We start from the raw sequence: 25,979 nt of genomic DNA, 5'->3' as shown, positions 1-25,979 counted from the left end.
AAAAAAAAAAAAAAAAAAAAGGTATGATTTCTTCTGCCTTTCAACATAGAAATAACCGATCCCTTGTGTGGCCCTATAAATTAATAACTTATGAAGGCACTCTTTCGGTCGTCCTTTTTTTTTGGGTAGAAAAAAGGCACTCTTCAGTCTTCACGCAGTCATCCACCACACTCACACATACACCTTTAATTATAGGAATTTCCAACTCAAATGGACGACGGTAACTCGCTGTTTAACTTTGTAATCCGGCGGGGTAACAGCGTCAAGGGTCTCGTTGATTCCGGCGTGCAGATAGTGCCTAATGAGTACATCCAACCTCTAGAAGAAAGAATAAGAAAGGAAGATGCAGGAACACATCTAGCACAACCCATCGACCTTTCAGAGCTTGATGGCCCTAACCATGGAAAAATTGTTGAGGTTCTCACCAGGGCTGCGGAAACTATTGGGTTCTTCCAAGTGGTGAAACATGGTGTGCCAGTAGAAGTGCTTGAGGGTCTTGAAGATGCAGCTCACCGGTTCTTTAATCAACCACCAGAGAAAAAAGCTGTGTATCTGAAGGGGGTGAGCCCTAACCCCTTTGTGACTTATGGTACTAGCTGTCGTGCAGAGAAGGATAAGGTTTTGAAGTGGATAGATTATTTGATCATGGTTTATACCTCTGAGGATGATGCTATGAAATACTGGCCATAAGAAGTCAGGTTAGTCTTCCACCTTAAGTTTAGGCAGGTTATTAATTATCCTAGCTTGTATAAGAATTCAAGGGGAGGGAGGGATGGGTTCATCCTGAAGCCCAACTGATTTAGGTCAGTTTTCTTGGCCTGAGCATGGACCATCTTTTTCTTTTTCTATTGTATTTAAACGATTTGAACTGGATCCATTATGGTGTTAGCTAGGCTGAGCGTGACAAAGCAAACCCCAAAGTAATATATTTATTTTTACATTTCTTGCCTTTAATCATCATTATCCAGGGAAGTTGAACTCTGCTACCTAAAGACAACATCAGAGATGGTGAGAAAGATAGTGGGGGTGTTATTTGAGAGCCTTGGAGTGAAGCTTGATGACCCAATGGCTGATGCATATATTGGTGCAAGATTCTGTCACATGAACTTCTACCCACCATGTCCCAATCCTGATTTAACGGTAGGCGCTGGCCGGCATTCGGACATGAGCATTCTCACAGTGTTGCTACAAGATAAGATTGGTGGTTTGTATGTTAAAATGGAAGATGGAAGAGATGCCGAAAATGAGAGAGAGTGGGTACAAATTCTACCAGTCCCAGGAGCTCTGTTGATCAATGTTAGAGGATAGCCTTCAGGTATGTAACCATAAGAGCTTTAAAACTCAAAACTCAGCAAGACTTGAAATACAATTGAGTCAAATTGACATGTGACTGACTAAGTCAATGTGACGAGTCAATAAGATAATTAACAGCTGTTATAAAACAAAATAGAGCAATCCAATGCACAAGGCTCCCGCTAATACAAGATGTGGAAGGGGAAAGTTAACTATTGTTAGCATTCACAACAAATATTCTAACTATTGTTAACATTCACAACAAATATTCTAGATCTAGGGCAGATTGTTCATTACTTTCTCTACTCTCACTAATTAAGGGTTTTTCTCCTTCTCTTCTTTTGGTGTGCAAGATACTAAGCAATGGCAAATACAAGAGTGCAGAACACGGAGTTCGAACTACAAGAACACAATCGAGAATTTCATGCCATATATTTTTTCTCTCTCAAATGACAATGAAGATTGCACCATTGCCTCAAGTGGTTGAAAAGGATGGAATGGCTCAAGATTACTTGAGCAACTTTTTGCACAAGCTTCTTCACAAGTTTCTGGTAGCAGAGAGGCTGGAAAGCATGGTTAATGAACGATCCTGCTGATATCTATATCCAGGGGCAGCCCCTTCCTCCTTCGTTCTCCAATTGAGGAAGCAGTGCGATCCATCTTCGTTTGTGCAGAAAAAATAGCGGCGGAGATTCTCCTTCCTCCTTCGTTCTCCAATAAAGGCCTATTTATCTAAATTTGGGTGCTGACAAAATTTTTGTATAGCAACTAAAGATAATTGAACACTTCCCAATAGAGGAGACAAACTGGGATTGAACACTTCAATGTTCAATCTCTGGACCGGTTTTAAATGATCTTCACAATGTTCTGGAGATCCTAACCTGGTTCAAATTCAGTCACAGTTTTCAATCTACCCAATTTTAGATTTGAGTTGTGTCCATTATGGTGCGAAGTTTGGTGTAACCAACAGTGGTTCAACCAAAACCCATAACAATCTATTTATTTTTATCTTTCATGCCTTTTATCATCATTATAATTGAATGCCAGGGAAGTTGAACTCTGTTACCTAAGGATATCACCATAGATGGGGAGAAAGATAAAGGGGGTGTTATTTGAGAGCCTTGGATTAAGCTGGATGACCCCATGGCTGATGCATAACATTGGTGCAAGAATGTGTAACAATGAACTTCAACCCACCATGTCCAAATTAATCCAGACCTAACTGTAGGCGTGGTCGGCATGCTGACATTGACACCCTAATGGTGTTACTGCAAGACGGTATTGGCGGTTTGCATTTTTGATATCCAGGATGTCCGGATCTTTGACCCGACTAATCCTGGGGTCACTGTGATATTGTTTACATAGAACCAGGTCAGTCCGAGACGAAAACTCTAGTGCAGTGACCCTAAGAAGTTTGATGCAGGAAGAGATGACGAAAATAAGAGAGAGTGGGTAGAGATTCCTCTAATCTCAGGAGCTCTGGTGATCAATGTTAGGGATTGGCTGCAGGTATGTATGTAATTATAAAGTGCTCTAAAACTTGGAACTTGGCAAAAACTTGAAATGCAATTGAGTCAAACCAGCACTTGACTCACCGAGTCAATAAGATAATCAACTACTATTATTATTCATAAAAAATATACTGGGTCCTTGAGTTTTGGGGTGGAAGAACTTTTTTGCGAGACTGGATAGACATTTAGTAAAGGTTTACGAGATTTAGTCTCTGAAATTTTGATTAAGATGGATCAATTAGGGTTTCAAATAAATTACAAGTCAATTATGGCAACAACAACTTGTAAGTTGAGTAGACTGGCCAAGTCCGAGTCAACTTGTAATAATTTGCATGATTCAACATAGCTAAGTAATCGACTTGACTCGATCAATTAAGTTGTGAGCCGCCCCATTACATGCTCTACTCTCAGTATGCTGATGTGCTAGAAGATACTGAACAATGGAAGATACAAGAGTGCAGAACACCGAGTTCGAATTACTGGCACACACTCCAGAGTTTCTTGCCCTATGTATTTTGGCCCCCAGCTGACAACAAAGATTGCACCCTTTCCTCAGGTGGTTTGAGAAGGATGGAATGACTCATTACAATGAGGCCTTGTTTCAAAGATTACATGAGCAACTTTATCAGGAAGGATCATGTAGGGAAGATGTTTCTTGATTTGGCTAAGATCACTCTCTCCCTAATTTAAATTGCCTCAAAACTTAAATCTGTTTGGATTTCCGTTCCGCTTTTTCCAATTGACTTTACCTCCTTTTACTTTTTTCCTTTTCTCCTGTGTAATACAGTGGCCTGTGATCATTTTGCCTTTAGATTATGGCAATGGAATAGATTTTTGTAAATATAAAACTACTCAAAAGAATTCTCTCTCTCTCTCTCTAGAAAATCCTACTGGAACATATTATAGATTGGTTGTGTTGGTTCTCCATATTCACACTTAAATCTAATGATTTCATCTGTATTATAACAATTTTCATCAAGGGGTGGCAGAGGGACAGTGAAATGTTAGTGACCTTGTGACACAGGACAGTGGAATGTTAATGTCATACAATCTATTTTCTCATCAGAGGTGGCACAAGCTATATGTGAGAATCATCTTAGTGCTCATAATCATAATGATGAATGGATTTGTCCCTGGAACTTCATTTGACAGTTAAAAATCCACCCAAAGTTTTGTATATCTCCATGGTAAGTGCTCAAAGAAAACTTCATATGATCCCTACTGTTGTCCTTTCTCTAAGGAAATTGAATCCATAGACATTTGTGCCTTCCTTGTAGCTTTGCTAGAAGAACTTATGGTGCTAGGTCATTAGGTTTAAGGGCTGAGACTTTCTCTGCTACTTCAATTTATGAATTGGTGGAATCCCTAATTTCCACTCCTTCATTATTGAAATCTGAAAACAAGGCCTTCCCCATGTCCTTGCTATCATTTTTTTCTTCATTTGGATGCTTAGAAATGTGATTTTATTCAAACATGTAAAGCCCAGTCCTACCCAAATTGTGCAATTAATCTATTAGTGGTCTCATGAGTTGAACTTATTATCCTCCTTGACTGATGTCACTGATTGTCCCAATCCAAGTTTTGTTCTGTCTTGTGAGGATTATTAGAGATTATCACAAGGGATGACCATGTTCTTATGTGTGATGGTAACTATGACCCTTCTATGGGCATGTTTGGATGGGCATTAGTTCTAATGAATTTCTTCAACGAATAATGGTTTTGTAGAGGCACCACAGGAGTCAGAGATTCGGAGATTACTTCAAGGGATGCAGCAAGCAAAGGAACAAGGATGGACAGTCAAGCAAGTAAGCATGCCTTCATAACTTTGCTGATCCAAGAGCAATGCAATAAAACATTAGCAGACAGCAAAATGACCACCCATCCAACCAACTGGAATGGATGCATTGAAGATGACAAATGGCTTCAAATATCCCTTATCCTATGTGAGATTTTCTGTTCCAACAGACCAAGATGCTACTCCAACGTACCATTGCATCTTGCCACAACAACAAAAGGATGACTGCCCGAGCTCATTCATCTCAGTATGATAACATTTTAAGCAGACTAAAAGGTTATGACCCTTCAGTTTTCCATTTCCTCGTACGACCAAGAACTGTTTCGTCTTGAGCTCTGCACACAAAATAGCCAGATATTAGCACCCTTTTCCCAAAAAAAATAAATAAATAAAAAACCATTTTCTCAGAAAGCCCATAGAACTAGCACTAACACTAGACCAGTCCCCGATAAGACATATGAAACAGCATCAAGATATGATTTTGGTTTTGGTTTATGAAGTTTAGTGTAACAAGCCAGGAGGAAAAAAAGTCATTTGGAATGTTTTGTCAGAATAATAATATCAGAAGTGAGCAGAAATTCTTTTTTTTTGGTACCCCAAGTTATGTTCGAACATGCACAGTTACCATTACCTGCCAAAAATCCAAATGTGTCTGAAAAAGTTAAAGACTACTAGCATGACAGCATGTTAAGGCTTGGTGTATGTGCACCATATAACCACCACAACTTCCCAATCCCCCGATGAAAAAACATAAAAACTGAAGGCAAAAAGGTTCTTTAGACAACATCACCTTTTAAAAAATTTCAGATAAAACTTGCCATTTACCACCATGTATTCCATTTTCCTCATGCTTTCAGATGTCTGATTTTTTACATCCATACTTCTAAAAAAATGAACTATTTAATAGATTAGAGCTTCGCTCAGGTCCCCATTTTAGCATGTTGTAGAGTTAGAGCAGTACAAGAAAGCTTTGTTTGGTGGGCTTTCCATGAAACCATCACCCAAAAATGAATTAGAACTCAAGCAGGGATCACTTGCCTGATCAGAAATGCCCAGAAAATAACACAGATGATGCAACAAACCACTGCTTGTACAAACCTTTCTACTGTTCTTTTTTTTTGACTGTGTATCAATTAATTCCCTTATGTCTTCACTTTTCACAGAAGCAAAGCTGTCCTTGAGATTCATTAATAAATTGGAGCCATCTAATAATGTTGAAGAGTCTATCAGGAACGAAATAGCTGATGTATTCTCACAACATCCATTTAGATACTCCGTCAAAACGAGTCCTGTAAAAATGCCAAAAGATGAAAAGCAGACAATAAATGCACATAGGTAGATGCTATGACACTCGGGCATGGCAAAGTATACAACTTGGGTGCAGCAAAGATCCCATTCCAGCATTCTCACTTACTCTTAAGAAATGTTGCACAGGGGTATGACACAGGTGTAGCAGATAATTTGAAGCGTCTTCATAACATATATTATGTCATAATTGCAACATAGAAGATTTAAAAACCATACTCCTACGATAGATAAACTCATGAAGAATTTCAGTAATGAGAAAAAAAATTGAGTACTCAGCAATGAAAAAGTTGAGAAAAAATAGCTTAGCAAAAGAAATCTCACAAAGTTTAGTTAAACTTCAGTTCTTTTAAGACAAAATACATAACTTATTTGAAAGCAAAGACAGTGTACATGGGCCCAAAAGGTTATCCAAATATCTGTCGATGGATCCTTCAAACATTCCAACTGTGTAACCCATAAAATAAAAATAAAAGAAAGGGTAATCATTTAGAGGATCTTTCACATATTTTATACTCATACCCAACCTTGGGAAAATGAAGAGTAAAGGTACCTTAGTGTACCAGTATGTCACATTCTTGCTTGATTTCGCATTTTTTGATAATAACACCAACCGAAATAAGTACCAAAGCATTTATAGCTGACCATTGATCAGAAGTAAATGTACAACAAACTTTTCAAACATGATCTCAACTCTTGAATATCACTCATAAAATGGTTGACGAAAAACCATACATTACAAAGTGTTCCTCAGACTATGAATATGCAGGGAATAAACATCAAATTGCATGAGTATTACTTTCTCATTATCTCTTTGGATCTATAGCAGATTTTCCAAATTGAAAGATTTCTCAATTAAGAGCCATATCATTCAACATCAGCAGGAACAACATAAACCTTTAAAATATGTGCAGTCAAGACAATTAAATTAAGATGTGACACGGAAACCATCCCCACTTTAGGACTCACCTAGCTCAGACCAATGAAAAGACAAAGAAGGAAGACACAAGGTGCTGCATACAATTAGGACAGATTTTGGTCAATGGTGAATCTTCAGATCGAATACATTTAGGACTGATTGATAAACATGGTCTTACTAGGACAACATAACAAGTAACATCCTGTCTAATAGAATCCGAACTCAAATCTACTGGGGACAAATATGAGATGAGTCAGTAAACTACTCTGCACAATCTGTTTAATCCTAGAATTTATCATTTCCTAGTAGATCTTTTAAGATACTTGATTAAACATCATGATCACTGCTGTTGTTCTGGGATTTCATCATAGTTGATTCGCTGAACGAACTGATATTACATTAATCAATTTAGGTTCCTGAAGATACTGAACAAACAGATACTAAGTAGTAGTTTTGTTTTCAGAAATATTTTAGGCCCACCAGAAAAGCTTCAGATAAATGGACACTAAAGACATGAGAAATAACACATACCAAGGGCCCTAAGCATTTTGAGATCAAATTTATCAGCTAGATCTTCATGCCCAATAACTTTTGCACGATGAATGGCCAACATTTTTAAGCTAATCAGAAAGTCCTGTCAAAATTCTGATTATTGTAAGTCATAATGCCATTTGAGGCATTGTGAAGCATCAAACATCAAGGGAATACATAAATAAGCCCATCAGAAAGAGAGCAGAATAAAAATAAAAAACTTTTGCTCATGATTTGAAGTATATGGCATGAGAAATAACCAAAAGGTTGCTTAATTTTTACTCATTAGTAGGAAATAAAGACAATCTATTCAAACACTTTTTGCAGTATAAAAGTCACCAATGCAAACCACAACCTCTATATTATGAGATAAACAGGATTTTCCTGCAAATATCACCCTTATTTCACCCAACAATTCTTACATTTGAGTTTCAACCCGATGAAGAGCTCAGTTGGTTAATTTCCTTCAATTTCTCTGTTCATATCTTAATTTTTTGCTGTTGGTACCTTAAGTATCAAATTATTAACTTAAGCGCTCGACCTAAATTGTTCAATCTATGCTTATCCCTCTTCTTTATTGAGTGATCTATTGAATTAAACAAGTATTCGAAAAATTCAAAATTATTAACCCTATCAATTTCCCTTGGGCCCATTGCCCACAAAAGCAGATCATTCGCGTTCAAGTTATGTTATAGACCGTATGAAGAACTATTCCAGCTCCTTGTCACCCTTCACTGCAATTTTAGTATTCCAACTTCACTAGAAGAAGAAATAAGCTAATTGTCATTTGTAACAGCATATTTAGAGTATTGCACGTTCAATATGATGAAAAAACAGTTCAGTCCCTAACAGTACATCCAGAGAATCTCAAATTAAATATATATTCCATCAGGGGTAGAGGGAAAGACAGATGTCCCAATATTACAAGGAAAATCCCAACTACAAATATCCAACAACAAAAAGAAGCAAAATGCATATTCACAGAAAGAAAATGGAGGAAATTTCCACGTACGAGCTCGGAATCAGATAGGGAATAAAGCCAGCAGGTATCGTCTGGGCTGTTATTTCCAAAAATTTCATCATTATCCTGTTCAGACATCTATCTTCCTTTCAATGACCCTGTTGCAGTTCCAAATCTGCCTATTTGGAACTAAAATTAGAAAAATTTCTCGCCAGCAATCAAATTTGAACAAACCCGATTGATCATCCAATCATTCCTACCGCCCACACACACTCAAACAAAAAACGAAGAAGGGCAGATAAAGGAAAAGTAGGTCGTGAGCCCCTTTCAGAGGGTTATAGTTGTTTGCGTCCCTCGATCTCTAGGGTTGAATAAAAACCTTTTTTTTTTTTCTCATAAGGAGGGTTGAATAAAAACCAAACACCCTGAAGCGGTTCTCATTGATTTGGCGCATCCATATGCCAAGAAAGAATGGTTGGGTTTTGTGCGATATACTAACTTGCGATACATTAATGTGGGTGAATTGTTGGACCTGTTGTGATTCAGTCCATTTAGAGAGATAGATCTAACTAGGGGTGTCAACCAGTTGGGTCGGTTCAGTTTTGATCGAGCTTAATCGGGCTTAAAGACTTTCAAAGGCTACACCGTATCCGCCTATTTAACTAATCGGGCTTAGTTATTGAGGGCATGATACACTTTATATTCGGTCGTCGGTCTCGGGCTATAATCGGGCTACCTTAATCGGGCTTTAGTCGGGCCTTAACCGGGCTACGGACATGTTTAATGTTAAATGGGCTTTAACCGGTTTTTAAACGGTCCCTCTTTAAAATGTGCTATTATATTCCGGCCCACTCATGCAAGCCCAAAAAAATGATAATAAATCAATAAATGATACCAAATATAACCATTATTTAAAATGTGAACATGTCTTTACTTTTTAGTTTTTATTCTCTAGTTTGGGGGGTAAAATAGGTATTCTACAATCATTAAAAGGTCGGGCCAAGTCGGTGCACAATAGGCCGGTCTCGGTCGGGTTCCTGACGGTCCAAGTAGCAAAACCAAGACCGACCATTTATAAACGGGCCGGGCTCAAGCCCGACACGTTTAATAAACGGTCCGGGTTGGGTCGGTCTATAAACGATCGGTCCCGATCGGTTTAGTCGGGTCGGGCCAAGAATTGACACCCCTAGATCTAACCCACCTATTGTGGGAGTAGTTAAGGCTGAGTGAACTATTATTGTGGGTTAGTTTGTTCATGACTTTATTCATTGGGATCTCAATGCATGTGGAGATTTCCAAACCACAGTATGGATAGGATTTTAATCCCTAGAAGTCTTCTCATTTTTTGTTCATGATACAACTTTATTTAAATAGTGTGTGTTTTAAGGTATGTGAAAAGAAGATTCTTGGTAATATTTTTCCTAACAAAAATTTCCATGTGAACCTTTCACCCCAGTAAAAAGGACTTTGCATAATTTGGTCTCTCTTTCTCTCACTAGGCTCACTAGGGTTTCTGGTTATAGTCACAATGGTTAAATATTGTAAAAAAATGCACGGTATCAGTTTCTTGGTTAAAACCGATTGATACGGTCTCCGGTTCAATACCGATACGACACATCTAAGTCCCCAATACCGATATCTAAGAGCATGGGCGTACCAGATAAATGGGCTTGTGCTTTTTCTTTTCTTTTTAGGGAATGGGCTTGTGCTCAAAAACGAAATCTTGTACCCGCTTGAAGGATAAATGAGTTCTTAGCCCACTGTTTGATGGGCTTCAATTTATCTGAAGCTTTTTTTGTGAGCCTAAAATATTTCTAAACACCAAACTGCTACTTTAGGAGTGTCAAACGGTGCAATTTTGGTTATTTGGTTCGATTTACATTTTGATAAAGTGAATTTAAAACCTCATCAGATGGTAATAAGTTGAAATCAGTATCTTTTTTATCCGATTTTGATTTTATTGGTTTGTAATATCTGCTTTTGTTATCTGGTTCACAATCGATTTACAAATAATTTTATAGTGTTGATTTTGAAAGATGGTTTATAAATTCAAATTGTAACGTATTCAATTTGGTTCACATTCGATTTACATGTGATTTTTTCGTTCTGAATGACTGTTTTGGAGATCAAGGCTATTAATAAGAACATCAATTGACTTACAAACAAAAATTAGCAGTTCAGAAAAATAAGTTTCATCAAATCCATGTATCCCAATATTTTGGCAACTGATTGCAAAAAAGGATCCGATACATATTACACTTAACACACTAACACTAGCTAACACCATTGGCGCCAATTAATCGATGGTTTTGCGGCTCTGAGCCAAATCAAACCGGATGGGAAAATAACCTACAAAACCATAATCAGATTGTTTTTCCACAGTGTGGTTCTGTTCCCTCATAAATAATAAATGGTAAATGGTTTCGATTCGGTATCTTCTTAAACCTAAATTGATTTGTAAGATATGATCAGTTTATTTAGCTATGTTGAAATCATAGTTGTCAAGGCGTTGCCTAGACATCTAGGCTAGCTCTTTGGTAGACTTGCATTTGGATCCCTTTGAACTCCTTGAGTTTCCTTGACACCATGACAACTATGATTGAAATCTCAAAACAACAGCAATGATGATGATGTTTGATCAAATATCTTAAAAGATCATTAGGAAATGATAAAATTCAAGGATTAAACAGCTTTGAATGTGGCCCCTTATATTTTCTTTCTTTGTCTTTTCAAGGAGAGGTTTGCTTTGGTGAAAATGAAAGACATAAAGGGAATCTCAATTGATACAAAGACAAGAAAAATAACATAGAAAGGTTAATACAAGCAGTGGTTTATTGCATCATCAGTGTTATATTCTGGGCATGGCTGATCAAGTATGTGATCCCAACTTGAGTTCTTTTTAATTTTTTGGGCAATGGTTTCCTGGAAAACCCACCCAACAAAGCCTTCTTGTACTGCTGACCTTAGGTTCCACATGAGTGAAGCTCTGAATCTATTTAATAATTCATGTTTTTGAAAATATGATTGTAGAAAATTAGATATATCTGTTGTGGTCTTAAAAATTGTCAAGACACATATGAAAGCTTTTTGCAGGCATTGGTAACTAATTATGTTAGAACATAACTTGGGGTTCTGCTCACTTCTGATAGAAATATTCTGACAGAGCACTCCCAGTGACCTTTTTACTCCTGGTTGGTTGACACTATGGAGCATAAACCAAAACCTAAATCATATCTTGATGTTGATTCATATGATCCCCAGTACCATCAGGGACTAGTTTAGCTGGTTAGTGTTAGATCTATTTTTGGGCTATGCTTTGTTTTGAGGAAAAAGAGTGCTAACATTTGGCTATTTTTATATCTTGTATTTTGTTGCAGTTTAATCTAGGGAGTGTTGGTGCAGGCCTCCCAACAGAACGGTGGTCCCTCAAATTGAGGGCAATTTTATACTTTCTAGTATTTTGGTTTTGCACTATATATTTGTAACAAGGTTTACTTTCTCTAAAAGCAATTCCGAGAGCTTTGAAAATGAGCGTTGTAACTCTATTCTCCAATGATAGTGACGCAGGATCCCATCTCACCGAGGACAGAGGCAATTCTCAGAAATTTGTATGTATTGCTTGTTCTTGTTCTTCCATTACTTTCTGCACCATTTTTAGGGTTGCGTTTCTATATTTTTATATGCAACCCTTAAGATGAAACAGTTCTTGGTCATATGAAAAAAACAGAAAATGAGAGATCATGAACCTAATGGCCAAGCACAACAAAAATTCTTTTAGTAAAGCTATAAGAAAGGAACAAATGCCATTGGCTTTCAATTCCCTTGGAGCAAAGACAAAGGTATAAGGGTGAACATGTAAGAAAGACCTTAATTTATTCTTAGTACCAACATCATTAATAAGCACTTACCACAGAAGTGTAGTAGTGGAGTTGGCAAGGGACTTTCGTCTCAGGAAGCATATGGTTTTGAGTTCAACTCCTCTTATCTTCTTCGTGCCACTTACATGGGGTGTTTAGTGCTCTTGGCTATTTTTCGGTGAAATTTGAATGATTCTCATTAACCCCGGGACTAGTCATGCTTTATCGAAAAAAAAAAAATAGAAACTTACCACAAAAATATACAAAACTTAAGGTGGATTTTTAAGTGCCAAATGAATTTCCAAACCTTCCTAACTCTATTATCATGCACACTACCTAAAGTATTTTGCCACAGCAATCTAAACACAATCTTAGTATTAAATGGCCCTGTTTTACTATAAGGAAAAATCCATACAGCCTTATAATTAATGTTTATGAGCACTAAGAGGAATCTTAAATAAAGCTTTTGCCGCCACTGAGTATTAAATGACCCTGTTTTACTATAAGGAACCCATACATCATTATGATTAATGATTATGAGAACTAAGAGGAATCTTACATAAAGCTTGTGTCAGATGTGAAGAAAATAATAGATTGTATGACATTAACATTCCGATCATCCCTTTGTCATAAGGTCAATAACATTTCACCTTCCCTGTACACTTCTTGTGTTCTTTGATATAAGCCACCCCTCCAGTGTGCATAGTAGGTAACCCTTCTCCAATTTGTAAAATCTCTACCCATTATACTTTCTGCCCCTCTAATACATGTTCCACCAGAACCCTTTTAGTTATATGAGAGAGAGAGAGAGAGAGAGAGAGAGAGTTCTATATTTACTAAGACATATTCCATTGCCATAAAGAAAGGCAAAATGAGCCAAATTATTACACAGGGAAAAAGTGAAAAAGAAAAAGGAGATAAAAGTCATTGGAAAAGTGAATGCCAAACTGATGTATGTTCAAGTCATTTTGAATTAAGGAGAGACAGTGATCTTAACAAAATCAAGAGACTTCTTCCCTACATGAGCCTTGCCTACAAAGTTGCTAATGTAATCTTGAAAAGAGACCTCATTGTAATGAGCCCTCCCATCCTTCTCAACCACATGAGGCAATGGTGTAATCTTGGTTGCCAGTTGAGGGCTATAAAATAAAGGGCATGAAACTCTCGATTGCATGCTAGTAGTTCGAACCCGGTGTTCTGCACTCTTGTATCTTCCATTGCTCAATATCTTGCACACCAAAGAAGGAGAAGGAAATGAGATTAACAAAGATTTACCAAGTTTTGAGTTTTAGAACACTTATGGTTATTACATACCTGTAGGATATCCCCAATATTGATCACCAGAGCTCCTGGGACTGGAGGAATCTCTACCCACTCTCCCTTATTTTCGGCATCTCTTTCATCTTCCATCTTAACATGCAAACCGCCAATCCCGTCTTGTAGCAACACCGTTAGGGTTCCAATGTCAGAATGCCGAACGGCTCCTACAGCTAGGTCTGGATTGGGACATTGTGGGTAGAAGTTCATGTTACACATTCTTGCACCAAAATATGCATCAGCCATGGGGTCATCCAACTTCACTCCAAGGCTCTCAAATAACACCCCCATTATCTTTCTCACCATATCCGGTGATGTCTTTAGAAAACAAAGTTCATCTTCCCTGGCATTCAAATACTTTCGTTTCAAGATAATGATGATGAAAACTCATGAGAGATTACACCTAAGCTTGGCACCACAATGGACACACAGTTCAAATCTCCATAGTATACCAAGGGGTATTTTGGTAGTCAAAATGTCAGCATCATTGACTAACAGTGTTGTCTTATATGTAAGAAAATTATCTTTTTGCACCATGCAAGATAGGGTTAGAACAAACACAAAAGAAAACATAAAGGAAAGAAAAACAGATTAACGCAAGATAGATTTAACGAGGTTCACAAACCGATGTAATGTGCGATGTCCTCAGGCAAAGAAGAAAGTAATCCATTATATTGGAAAAAGATTATAAAGGAGATTTCTCAAAAACACCCAACGTAGAAATTGAACCATTGAAGTGTGCATTTCTAGTTCGACCTAATTTTCCCTTATTAGGACGGGGTCTTTGAACCTTAATAAATGTGTCCATTTTTGGGCTAGATCAGTTGGGCTTCAGGATGAATCAAACACCCCCCCCCCTTCCTTTTCTCCCCCTTGAATTCTTATCCTAGCATGGATGTATAATAACCTGCCTAGATATAACCTTATGGTGGAAGACTAACCTGACTTCTTCTGGCCAGTATTTCATAGCATCATCATCACAGGTATAAACCATGCTCAAAGTATCCTTCCACATCAAAACCTTCTCCTTCTCTGGCACATAGCTAGTACCATAAGTCACAAAGGGGGTAGGGCTCACCCCCTTCAGATAAACTGCTTTCTTCTCCGGTGGTTGATTAAAGAACCGGTGAGCTGCAACTTTGAGACGCTCCAGCACTTCAACTGGCACACCATGATTCACCACTTGAAAGAACCCAATAGTTTCTGCTGCCCTTGTGAGAGCCTTAACAATTTTTCCATGGTTAGGTCCATCAAGCTCCGAAAGGTCAATGGGTTGCTCTAGATGTTTTCTTACATCTTGCTTACTGATTCTTTCTTCTAGAGGTTGGATGTATTCGTTAGGCACCGTCGGCAAGCCAGAATCGACGAGACCCTTGACGCCGTTACCCTGCCGGACTACAAAGTCAAACAGAGAGTTACCGTCGGCAAAGGTTGGTGCCATTTGAGTTGGAAAGCTCTAAAGCTGTAGAAGGTGACGGTGGTGGTTGGGGTGAAGAGGCCTTCAAAGTTTCTTCATTTATAGAGTCTCTAAGTTGGATATTTAATTCCATTGTGCTTCCTAAAAGTCATGGGATTAGAATTTAGAAGACCTTTCTGACTTTTGGGTGAGACGTTTAAGTAGAGGGTGGATGGTTCCCTCCGCCGCCCATGTGTAATCTTTGGGACGGGCAGGTTTGACAGCCCTATGCACAAGGGGGGAAAAAAAAAACTATAGTCTAACTATACAAGGCAAGTGAAGATCCCAGGCAAAATTTGGCTGCTGTCCGGCATGTATAGCTGTAATATTATTGGTAGCCAATGAAATGGAATTTAGAAGGGAAAAGGGGATGTATTCGGTGCACAAGGCTCTCGCATGTGTGAGATCTGGAGAGCAAAAACTACCTAGCCATACTACGAGAATGTCGAGAGGTTGTTTCAACTGTTTGCATATTTGTACCTTCACCATTGGACCAAGTGCCCCCTCTAGAAAGGTATTTTTTCAAATACGAAAATTTAGGAGAGTATTTGTGTATGCAAAAGGAAAGGTGAATTAGTCCATTTTATTGGCTGCCAGTTGCAACCCGAGCAGCAACCCAAATTTTTTCAAAGATTCCTACTGTATAAGGTAAGAAGAGATTCTACCGGAATAAGAAGAAACAAATGGGATTCTTATCCCTATATATTAATTGGGAGAAAAAACCTTGTCAGTTGGTGTAGTCTATGCCAGGCATAGGCAAACACAAAAAAGACCATGCTGCCTCCTCATCCCATGCTCTGAAGATGCTCCTGCATGTCCTTCTATTGACCCCACGCATTGTTGGGTTGCCTACATCAGACTGATAGCATTCTCTTTCCCAAGTTAATAATAATTTACATCAATGTGGAACCTAAAAAGCCCATTAACAATATGAATTAAGCAAATTGGTTATCCACTCTGCGCATTGATTTTGGTCGGAATAAAATAATGTAAATAAGAATTTTTTTTCCACCAACAGATAAATTATAGTAATCTAATCATGCAAGTGTTATTTGTTCACGGGAGGTCCCTGCGTCTATATGCAGTGGTGTGTGCCTCATTCAAAAACACGATGGTCATTGCATACCTCTATGTTTGTGGCATTGGGCGTCTCACGAATAAAAAAACTAGCTTTATCCCTGATCTAAGTGGGTGATCTTTCAAAATTGAATATATGAGACTTTTATTATTATGACTCATTATCTTGAAACTTGCAAGAAAAAAATATGAGAAGACAAGTTAGGTGAAAATTACTTTACATCTTTATATATAAGTCCCACGTGCAAAGAAAATTCTCAAATAATCTTAGTTTGATATGATAACACCTAACCCCCAGGCCTTTTATTTCTTTTTATCTTTGGAATCTTCCTCCACCCCCGGGCCTTTTTTCCTTTTTGTCGGTTAAAGATATATATATATATATATATATTATAATCAAAAAATCAATTTATAATTAAAAAAAGAAGGCATATACGAAAGAGAAGAGCTCATAACAGCCCAAGATCCCTAAAGAAGAGGCCCAAATGGTATATATATATACATATAAATTTTTTTAATCAAAAAATCAAATTTATAATTAAAAAAAGAAGCCATATATGAAAGAGAAGAGCTCATAAGAGCCCAAGACCCCTAAAGAAGAAGCCCAAATGATACAAATGAACAACTAGCCCCAAGAGAAGAGCATTCAACCACCCCCCCTAATTATCAATAAGCCAATAGTTTCAAGTAAATCTCTTTCCCCAAAGGGTTATGGAATGAAATTGGTTTCACACATCTGCAGTAATATATATATATATATATATTTATTAAATAGTGAGAGGAAGTAGATAACAGTCAAGAGGTTCGAACATAGAACTCTTAATGAACATAAATTTTTTACACACCATAACTCACCAATTAAGCCCATTGAGTTCTAACCGAGGCTGTTTTTGGAAGTGCAATTTTCTACATTGCATTGTCTGGTGTTTTCTACAGCAAGAGTTCAAAGTCCATGAACGTCCAAACCCATCCACAGTTTCAACCCATCTTTTGACCAAACATACAGCTGTCATTTTTGACTCAGGTTTTGAAGAGTTAATCAACCCTAGAGACTTACCTTCGAATTGACAGATCAACCCCATTATTGTAACCCTAGTTGTTCATTAGAAGATATGTCCACAACCTTTGATCCATAATTCCTCTCCAAGTATCATTGAAATTTGGAAAAAGATCCTCTCCAACACCAACTAACCTCTAATTATCCATCCAATGGTTGGAAGTGCTTGAACACATATCCTCAAGTGTTGGTTGGTGTTGGAATGTGCAACCAAGCCCACCCAACCTTGGGATGGATCTTTGGAGGGTGGTTGGAGAGGAGCCAGATCCTTGAAACTTTAACTTGATATATTTCATCAACTCCATATCACTATTGAGCGATCTTTAGAGCATGAATTCAGGTCACCAAGTGAAGCACTCAATCAAGGGTAGGACCTCATTAGAGGTCTGGTTGGAAAGATATCAAGGTTCTCCAGATTTGTGCACTAGAACAAGAACCGACAGAAGTCCATATTCAGTCATTCATCAAACCTGAGATTTTGAGGATTAATTCCTTCTACCAAGACCTTCCTTTTTGCTGGTAAGATCATCCCCTCTTGTGCCTGCTGATATGTTTCTTGAATCCAATTTCATCTCAGGATGATTTTAAGCCCTTTGCTGCCCTAGCCAAATGATTTAATGAAGGAAGCATTCCAACATTTGAAGAGATATGAGAATTGCATTAACCTCCTGTCGATTTGAAGGGAACCCATATCTCCCTTAAGTGGGATGCCAAAATAATTTTTTCATCTTTTCTGAATTATATTTGAGGATAAAAGAAAAAGTGTTGGATTACTTGAAATGATCAATTATGCATGTGGGTCGGTGTTGCTTTAATTTATTTATTTATCTTTTGCAAATGGGAATCAATTATGACAGATTAGGTGAAAGGATGCTGTCAACCATATTTTTCTCTAACAAAAATGGAAATCAATGTTAAAAATAAGAATTTTACATTTATAGGACAATTACCAACCTTAAATTATTTATGCGATATCCTCAATTAAGTGTTTATGTATAATACGTGTAATCAAAAGTTTTTTTAACAAATTTTTAATGAAAAAATGTATAAAAAAGTGTTTCTTATCCATTTATGTAGGTATTTTTAACATATCTTAGCGTATCTTCGATACGATATCTTCCAATACGTATCTAAATTTTGATCGATCGATATGACGATCAATACGGATACTTTAATCCTTAATCATAATGCCATTCGAGGCATTGTGAAACATCAAACATGAAGGGAATACATAATTAAACCCATTAAAAAGAAAGCAGAATAAAAAATAAAAAACATTGGTCATGATTTGAAGTATATGGCATGAGCAATAACCAAAAGGTTGCTTACTTTTTAATTGGCAGGAAATAAAGACAATCTATACAAACAGTTTTTGCAGTATAAAAGCCACCAATGCAAACCACAACCTCTAATTTATAAGAGAAACAGGACTACATGCAAATATCACCCTTATTTCACCCAACAATTCTTACATTTGAGGTTCAACTCGATTAAGAGTTCAGTTGGTTAATTTCCTTCAATTTGTTGTTCATATCTTAATTTTTTGCTTTTGATACCTTAAATATCAAATTATTAACTTAAGCGCCTGACCTAAAATTTTCAATTTTAACATTTTCCTCTTTCTTTATTGAGTGATCTATTGAGGGCCCGTTTGATAAAGTATCAAGAAAAACGTTTTTGTCGTTACTGTGTCCAGAAACGGCAGAAACGGAACAAAGAGCGTTTGATAAAACTATTTCGTTTCACTTGTTTTCAAAAATAGAAATTAAAATTTCTATCTATTTATGATTCAAGAAATGATTCAGGCGCAACAAGTTCGTCTTTTCTGGAAATGACTCATGACCATTTTTTCGCTGGTTACTATCGACTTCCAGAAACATGACTTATTAAACACCTTCAACTCCATTTCTGTTTTTAGAAACAGAAATTAATATTTCTACCATTTCTTGAAACAGAAACGACAGAAACATTATCTAACAAGCCTGAATTAAACTAGTATTTGGAAAATTCAAAATTATTACCCTATCAATTTCCCTTGGGCTCATTTCCCACAAAAGCAGATCATACGCATTCAAGTTACGTTTGAGAAAGTACGAAGAACCATTCGAACTCCTTGTCATCCTTCACTGCAATTTTGGTATCCCAATAATTACAGAAGAAAATTCGAATTACAAATATCCAACAACAACATGAAGCAAAATTCATATTCATAGAAAGAAAATGGAGGAAATTTCCACGTACGACTCGGAATCAGATAGGGAATAGTGCCAGCAGACATCTTCACTGGGCTGTTATTTCCAAAAACTTCATCATTTTCCTGTTCAGACATCTATCTTCCTTTCAACAACCCTGTTGCAGTTCCAAATCTGCCAAATGCAAAACAACTAATTCAGATTTAGAACTAAAATTAGAAAATTTCTAGCCGGCAATCAAATTTGAACAAACCCGATTGATCATCCAATCATTTTGAACTCAGAAGGAAGAAAAACTTGAAAAGTAAAAAAATAAGCAAAGGGCCAAAAGCTATACATCAAACAATTAGCAAAACAAATGGGTCAAAAGCCAATTCCACAAACCACTGAACCCATTTAACAAACACAGATCATCAGAAAAATAAAAGGAGAAACAATGAAACTATGAAGTGTAAACGTTCAAACTGACCTCATTCAATCGATTTCCAGCTCTAGGGTTTCGATTCTCTACCGCACACACACTCTGATAGAGATATTACTCAATGTACTGCGACACATAATAACAATACTCCTGGGCCTACTCCTGGGCCAGCTGTATCCAGCTTTTGTTCAGTCACTTAGTTTGTTATAAGTTTGTTAGTTGTTAGTTACAGATGATACTCTGTATTTTAGTCTTAAGTGTGTCTTGAGTTCTTGATATATATATATATATATATATATGTTATTACATTGATCAAAAATATAATTAGTGAGATAATCTTCATGGTATCAGAGCTCTAATGCTCCACTGAGCTCCCTCTTTTTTTTTCTTCCTTCTTTGCTAGTGGTGTCTTCCGTTTCTGCAACCAGCAGTGACGCCGCTTCTTCGCCGCTTATCTATGCTAATGTCTCTCCTCAACTCCCTCTCAAATTGACTGCTACGAACTATCTTCTTTGGAGAGCACAATTCCTTCCTCTCCTTCGTGGTTACAATTTTATCAATTACAATGATGGATCGTTCCCTCGACCTGAAGCTGCGGATCTTGGTTCTCTTTGGGATCGGCAAGATCAATTAATTCTTAGTTGGATTATATCATCTCTTTCTGAATCCACAGTATCTCATGTCGTTCGTGCATCTACATGTTCTGAACCTTCGGACATACTTGCAAGAATGTTCGCACCATCTTCAAGAACCAGAGTAATGGATCTCAAGGATCGTCAACTTCGGCTTCAGCGGAACAACGATTCCATCACTGAGTATCTACTCTCTGTTCGTGCATTAGTAGACACGCTGGCTACTATTGATCATCCCGTTGGGGATGAAGATCTGGTTCTTGCCATTCTTCGTGGCTTGGGTCCTGAATATCATGATTTTGCAACCTCGATTCGCCTGCGACCTAGTCCAATTTCCTTTGTAGAGCTATCTGGTTTATTACTTAGCCATGAAACCTTTCTCCGATCTATTGAGGATGCCAGTTCTGGTATTTCCAGTGCAAATTTGGAGTCTGTTGGTCAGTCTTAGCGTTCTTCTCACTCCTCTGGAGGCAATCGAAACCATTACAGAGGTTATCATGGCAATCGTGAATATTACAGAGGTAATTGAGGTTTTCGAAGCAAAAATCACACCCAAGATCAGAACAATTCCTCCTCATAAGGTAATTCGGCCACAAATCTCAGATGCAACAAGGTTTCAACTCTTAAGATTCCTCTTCGCCGTCTTCTCAAGGCTCTACCTCGACGACCACTCAGACCTCGTATCCATTTCTTCATTCCAAGATGCCATGCCAGATTTGCAATCATGATGGTCATCAAGCCTCTCATTGTCCACAACGGTTTTATCAAGCTTTTCTTGGTATCAGTTGTTCTAGTTCTCTATGATCTTCTTGGTTGCTTGACACAGGTACTAACAATCACCTTACTGCAGACATCGGTAACCTTGCAATCAACTCCCCTTATCATGGTTTAGACCAAATCATTGTAGGGAATGGACAAGGTTTGTCAATCTCTGCCACTGGTTGCTCTGTGCTAAAGTCCTCTGATCACTCTTTTCGTTTAAATCAAATACTACTTGTTCCTCAAATCTCAAGAAATTTGTTATCTATCTATCAGTTTGTCAAGGATAACAATGTTTCTATTGAATTCTTCTCTTCTTATTTTCTAATCAAGGATATTCCGACAAACAAGATCCTCTACCACGGCCTGAGTGAGAATGGGTTGTATCAACTGCCCATGCTTCCGTCTTCACTATCTTTGTCTGCTGTTCATGCAATTGTCGTCGACTGGCATTGCCGCCTTGGTCACCCATCTTTTTCCATAGTTCGACGCATCATTTTTACATTTAGTCTTCCTACCGCAACCTTTGTTCATGGACTGTGTGATGCTTGTCAATGTGCAAAAAGTCACAAATTACCTTTCTCTGTTTCTGATTCAATAAGCTCAGGTCCTTTAGATTTGCTACATTTTGATGTTTGGGGACCTGCCCCTGTTGTTTCCATTGACAATTACAGATACTATATAGTTTTTGTGGATGATTTTAATCGTTATTGTTGGCTTTATCCCATGACAAAAAAATCTGATGTGTATTCCATCTTTTTTACACTTTAAAATACTAGTTGAAAAATATTTCTCCTACTCCATTAAATGCTTACAAACTGATGGTGGTGGGGAGTTCACATTGATAGATCCTTTTCTTAGTTCTAATGGTGTTTCCCGTTGTATCTCTTGTCCTCATACACAAGAGCAAAATGGAATGGCTGAAAGAAAACATCGTCACTTGGTTGAATCTAGCCTTGCTCTTCTATTTCATTCTCATCTTCCTCCTCAGTTTTGGTCTCATGCTTTCCTTACAGAGGTTTATCTCATCAATCTTCTTCCAACTCCTCTTCTTAACTACAAATGTCCTCTTCAGTTATTGTTTTCCACTAATCCTGATTATCACTTCCTTTGTACATTCGGCTGTCTTTGCTATCCTTGGTTTCGACCTTACAGCAAACATAAATTAGATCCTCAGTCTAAACCTTGTGTTTTTCTGGGCTACTCTTTATCTCACAAAGGTTACAAATGTCTTGATCCTTCAACCAATAGACTTTATGTCTCCCCACCATGTTACTTTTGACGAATATGTGTTTCCTTTTTCTTCTTCTCCCCCAGCATGGGATACTACTTCCCCAACCACTGTTGCTCCTTGGTTTATGGAGGCTCCCCCCTTCATCTCCTCCTCTATGTCCTTCTGCTCCCAGTTCTAGTCCTGCACCTAGTCATCCCAACATTTCTGGGCCTTCTTTTATTTTAGGTCCAGTTCCTTCTCTTGTTTCGAATCCAGTCCTTTCTTTTGGGCTTCCTTCTATATTGAGCCCTATTCCTTCTCCCACTCATGTTTCTGGGCTAGCACCTACGGTTCCTCTTACATCCAACTCCCAACTAGTTTGTTCAACCTCAGATTCTTCTTCCTCCTCTCTTCTTTATTTGATCATAACTCCCAATTACCCAGAGTGGATCCTCTACTACCTACCTCTAGCATTGTTTCATGTCATCCAATGATCACACGGTCTCGCACTGGATCACTTAGACCTCCACAACACCTTACATTAGTTGCAACCAAACACCCTCCACCTGATTTGGTTGAACCGACCTGCTATAGTCAGGCTATGAAATCTGCTCCATGGAGACAGGCTATGCAAGAGGAGTTTGATGCCTTACTCCAAAATGGGACATGGAATCTGGTTCCTCAGACTTCTGGACAGAACATAATTGGCTACAAATGGGTATTTCGCCTTAAACGAAATGCTGATGGGACTGTTGAGCGCCATAAGGGAAGCCTAGTTGCTAAAGGATATCATCAAAGACCTGGTCTAGACTATTTTGAGACGTTCAGCCCAATCATCAAACCTGCAACAATTCGGGTCATTTTATCTCTTGCAACTACCTTTAATTGGCCCCTCAAACAGTATGATGTTAGAAATGCATTTTTACATGGTGATTTTCTTGAAATTGTATACATGGAACAACCACCAGGCTTTATCGATCCCTCTTGTCCAACGCATGTTTGTCATCTTCGCAAGTCACTATATGGCCTCAAGCAGGCCCTGAGGGCCTGGTTTACTCATCTCAGCTCTTTCCTTTTATCATATGGTTTTGTGGCATCCAACCCTGACAGCTCTCTCTTCATCTATCGCGTTGATGATGTGATCATGTTCTTTCTTGTGTATGTTGATGATCTACTACTGACAGGGAATAGTTCTTCGGCCATAGCAGCTCTTGTAAAGGCTCTATCTGCCACGTTTGCTCTCAAAGAACTAGGTGACTTACATTTTTTTTCTTGGGATCGAAGTAACTAAGTCTGATGCTAGTCTCTTTCGTAATCAGTGGAAAGATATCACTGATTTGCTCCAATCCACTAACATGGCAGGTGCAAAGCCAATTGCTGCTCCCATTCCTACTAGATCTTTTTTAAGTCTTACTACGAGAGTTCCTTTAGCTGATGGCACAGAGTATCGCCGTGTTGTTGGTGCATTACAGTACCTAACGGTCACTCGACCTGATTTGAGTTTTGCATTTAACAGAGTTGCTTAGTTCATGCATCAACCCACAGATGTACATTGGTCCGCGGTGAAGCGGATTCTTCGCTTTATCAAGCATACATTTTCTGATGGCCTACACTATAAACCAACTGGAGACATTTCTATTATGGCATATTCTGATGCAGAATGAGCAGGCTGTCTTGTAGACAGGAAATCCACAACCGGCTATAGCATTTTTCTTGGGTCGAATCTCGTTTCCTTGTGTTCCCGGAAGCAACGTACAGTCTCTCGTTCTTCAACGGAGGCTGAATATCGTGTTGTAGCCTTTGCTGCCACTGAGATTGTTTGGCTGCGATCCTTACTCTCTAAGCTTGGCATTTTTCTTCCTCATGCTCCTGTTATGTGGTGTGATAACATCAGTGCTACATACCTTAGTGTGAACCCTGTATTTCATGCTCGCACCAAACACATAGAGGTCGACTTTCATTTTATTTGAGATATGGTCGCCTCTAAGCATCTGGTTGTTTGGTATGTCTTCACTGTTGATCAGCTTGCTGACATCATGACTAAAGGATTGCCACGTCAATGCTTTAATCTTCTTCGATCCAAGCTCACTGTCGGATAGCCACCACTGGGCTTGCGGGGGCCTGATAGAGATATTACTCAATGTACTGCGATACATAATAACAATACTCCTAAGCCAGTTGTATCCAGCTCTTGTTCAGTCATTTAGTTTGTTATAAGTTTGTTAGTTGTTAGTTACAGATGATACTCTGTATTATAGTCTTAAGTGTGTCTTGAGTTCTTATATATATATATATATATATATATATATAAACGAAGAAGGGCAGATAAGAGGGTTAGTTGTTTGCTTCCTTTGCTCACTTGGGTTGAAGAAGAACCGAAAACCTTGAAGCGGTTCTCATTGATTTGGCGGCATCAAAAGCTCCATTCAGTACGCGTCTTCTTAGAAGCATTCCACGTGTGAAACTTTCACCACAGGAAAAACGGTTCTGCTTGATTTGGTATCTCTCTCTCTCTCTCTAGGCTCACCAGGGTTTCTGGTATCGGTCATATTGGCCGATCCGTATCAGTATCGAACAATATCAATGCCAATAGGTCCAATTTCTTTAGAATACGGCCCATTGACACAGATCCGGCTCCTTTCCTAAGTGTCCATCGCCCAGGTCTTGCCTATAACTATTTCGGCGAAGGCTACGTATTCAGGTGAACATCCAATGGTTCTCGATATCTCGCTTTTTGCACCTTTATCAGTGCCTCGTTTTTCTTATTTCTTTTCAAAGCATTGGATCTTTGTCTGGACATATGGCGCTCATCTACGTAGCTATGGGCCTACCTGAGAGATAGACGCTCAGGAGAAGAGCCGAATCCCACTGACACAAAGCGAACAAATGGTAAAATATAAAAAATGTATACGATATCAGTATTTTTTTCGGTTACATCTAGACCAATACCTGTGTGGGTTCAATACCGATACGATACATGTAAGTCCCAATACCGATACCTAAGGGCATGGGCGTACCAGGTCGGTGGGTTTGTGCTTTTTATTTTCGTTTTTTGGTAAGTAATGGGCATGTGCTCCAAAAGCAAAATCGTCCGGTGAAGTCAAACTGCCTAATGTGGGACCCGCTTGAGGGATAAATGAGTTTTTAGCCCACTGTTAATGGGCTTCCATTTATGTGAAGTTTTTTCGGTGGGCCTAAAATATTTCTGAACAAACTGCTACTTAAACTAATTAGGGGTGTTAAATGGTGTAATTTTCGGTTATTCAGTCCGTTTTCAGTTAGATTTACATTTTGATAAGGTGGATAGAAATAAGCTGAACTCAGAATCATTTTCATTCGATTTTGACTTTTGTTATCTAATTTATAATCGGTTTGCATAGTTTTATATTGTCGGTTTTGAAAAACGATTTGTAAATTCAATTTGCACTGTATTTAATTTTGTTCATATTCAGTTTACATGCGATTTTGTCGTACCGAATGAATGTATTATGGAGATCAAAGCTATTAATAAGAACGTCGATTAACTTATAAACAAAAACTAGTATTTCAGAAAAATAAGTTCCATCAAATCCCTGTAGCCCAATCTCTTTGCAATTGTTCCCAAAAAGGGATTCAATACATATTACATATTAAAACGGTAAAACTAACATCATTGGTTCCGATTAATCGTCGGTTTCATGGTT

The 25,979-nt window shown here is 38.1% G+C and overlaps 2 protein-coding genes and 1 pseudogene across 4 annotated transcripts; 1 reads left to right on the top strand and 2 right to left on the bottom strand.

The window, feature by feature from the left end:
* The first annotated feature begins 210 nt into the window (after nucleotides 1-210).
* LOC122067315 lies at nucleotides 211-2,110 on the top strand (annotated as a pseudogene).
* Nucleotides 2,111-4,596: 2,486 nt separating this feature from the next.
* On the bottom strand, nucleotides 4,597-8,838 carry LOC122067313. Of its 3 annotated transcripts, none has more exons than XM_042631144.1 (5): nucleotides 8,550-8,838; nucleotides 8,367-8,490; nucleotides 7,355-7,457; nucleotides 5,698-5,888; nucleotides 4,597-4,934 (listed from the first exon to the last, which is right to left on the bottom strand). In XM_042631144.1, exons 2-5 carry the CDS (start codon nucleotides 8,451-8,453, stop codon nucleotides 4,887-4,889), a joined length of 429 nt encoding a protein of 142 aa, XP_042487078.1. In that variant the 5' UTR covers nucleotides 8,454-8,490; nucleotides 8,550-8,838; the 3' UTR covers nucleotides 4,597-4,886. The 3 variants fall into 3 exon arrangements, with proteins under 3 accessions (XP_042487078.1, XP_042487079.1, XP_042487077.1); XM_042631145.1 differs by having other exon boundaries at nucleotides 8,576-8,838; XM_042631143.1 differs by having other exon boundaries at nucleotides 8,367-8,838.
* Nucleotides 8,839-12,756: 3,918 nt separating this feature from the next.
* LOC122067316 (scopoletin 8-hydroxylase-like) lies at nucleotides 12,757-14,990 on the bottom strand. The gene is made up of 3 exons (XM_042631146.1): nucleotides 14,431-14,990; nucleotides 13,487-13,832; nucleotides 12,757-13,400 (listed from the first exon to the last, which is right to left on the bottom strand). Exons 1-3 carry the CDS (start codon nucleotides 14,928-14,930, stop codon nucleotides 13,146-13,148), a joined length of 1,101 nt encoding a protein of 366 aa, XP_042487080.1. The 5' UTR covers nucleotides 14,931-14,990; the 3' UTR covers nucleotides 12,757-13,145.
* Between the last annotated feature and the right edge of the window lie 10,989 nt (nucleotides 14,991-25,979).

Source organism: Macadamia integrifolia, unplaced genomic scaffold (genome assembly GCF_013358625.1).
Source record: "Macadamia integrifolia cultivar HAES 741 unplaced genomic scaffold, SCU_Mint_v3 scaffold2831, whole genome shotgun sequence".
Classification (NCBI taxonomy): Eukaryota; Viridiplantae; Streptophyta; class Magnoliopsida; order Proteales; family Proteaceae; genus Macadamia; species Macadamia integrifolia.
This window is presented reverse-complemented; position numbering and strand designations above follow the sequence as displayed.

Bases quoted from the DNA above. Each gene is read 5' to 3' on its own strand.
- LOC122067313 (XM_042631143.1), bottom strand. From the start codon at position 8,453: ATGTCTGAACAGGATAATGATGAAATTTTTGGAAATAACAGCCCAGAC. The intron at 5,889-7,354 runs GTATGTGTTATT...GCATTTTTACAG, and splicing joins CAAAATGCTTAGGGCCCTTG to GACTCGTTTTGACGGAGTAT. The intron at 4,935-5,697 runs GTTTGTACAAGC...TTTTGTGTGCAG, and splicing joins AAAAAAAGAACAGTAGAAAG to AGCTCAAGACGAAACAGTTC.
- LOC122067316 (XM_042631146.1), bottom strand. From the start codon at position 14,930: ATGGCACCAACCTTTGCCGACGGTAACTCTCTGTTTGACTTTGTAGTC. The intron at 13,833-14,430 runs GTTAGTCTTCCA...TTTGAATGCCAG, and splicing joins TACTGGCCAGAAGAAGTCAG to GGAAGATGAACTTTGTTTTC. The intron at 13,401-13,486 runs GTATGTAATAAC...TTGGTGTGCAAG, and splicing joins ATATTGGGGATATCCTACAG to ATATTGAGCAATGGAAGATA.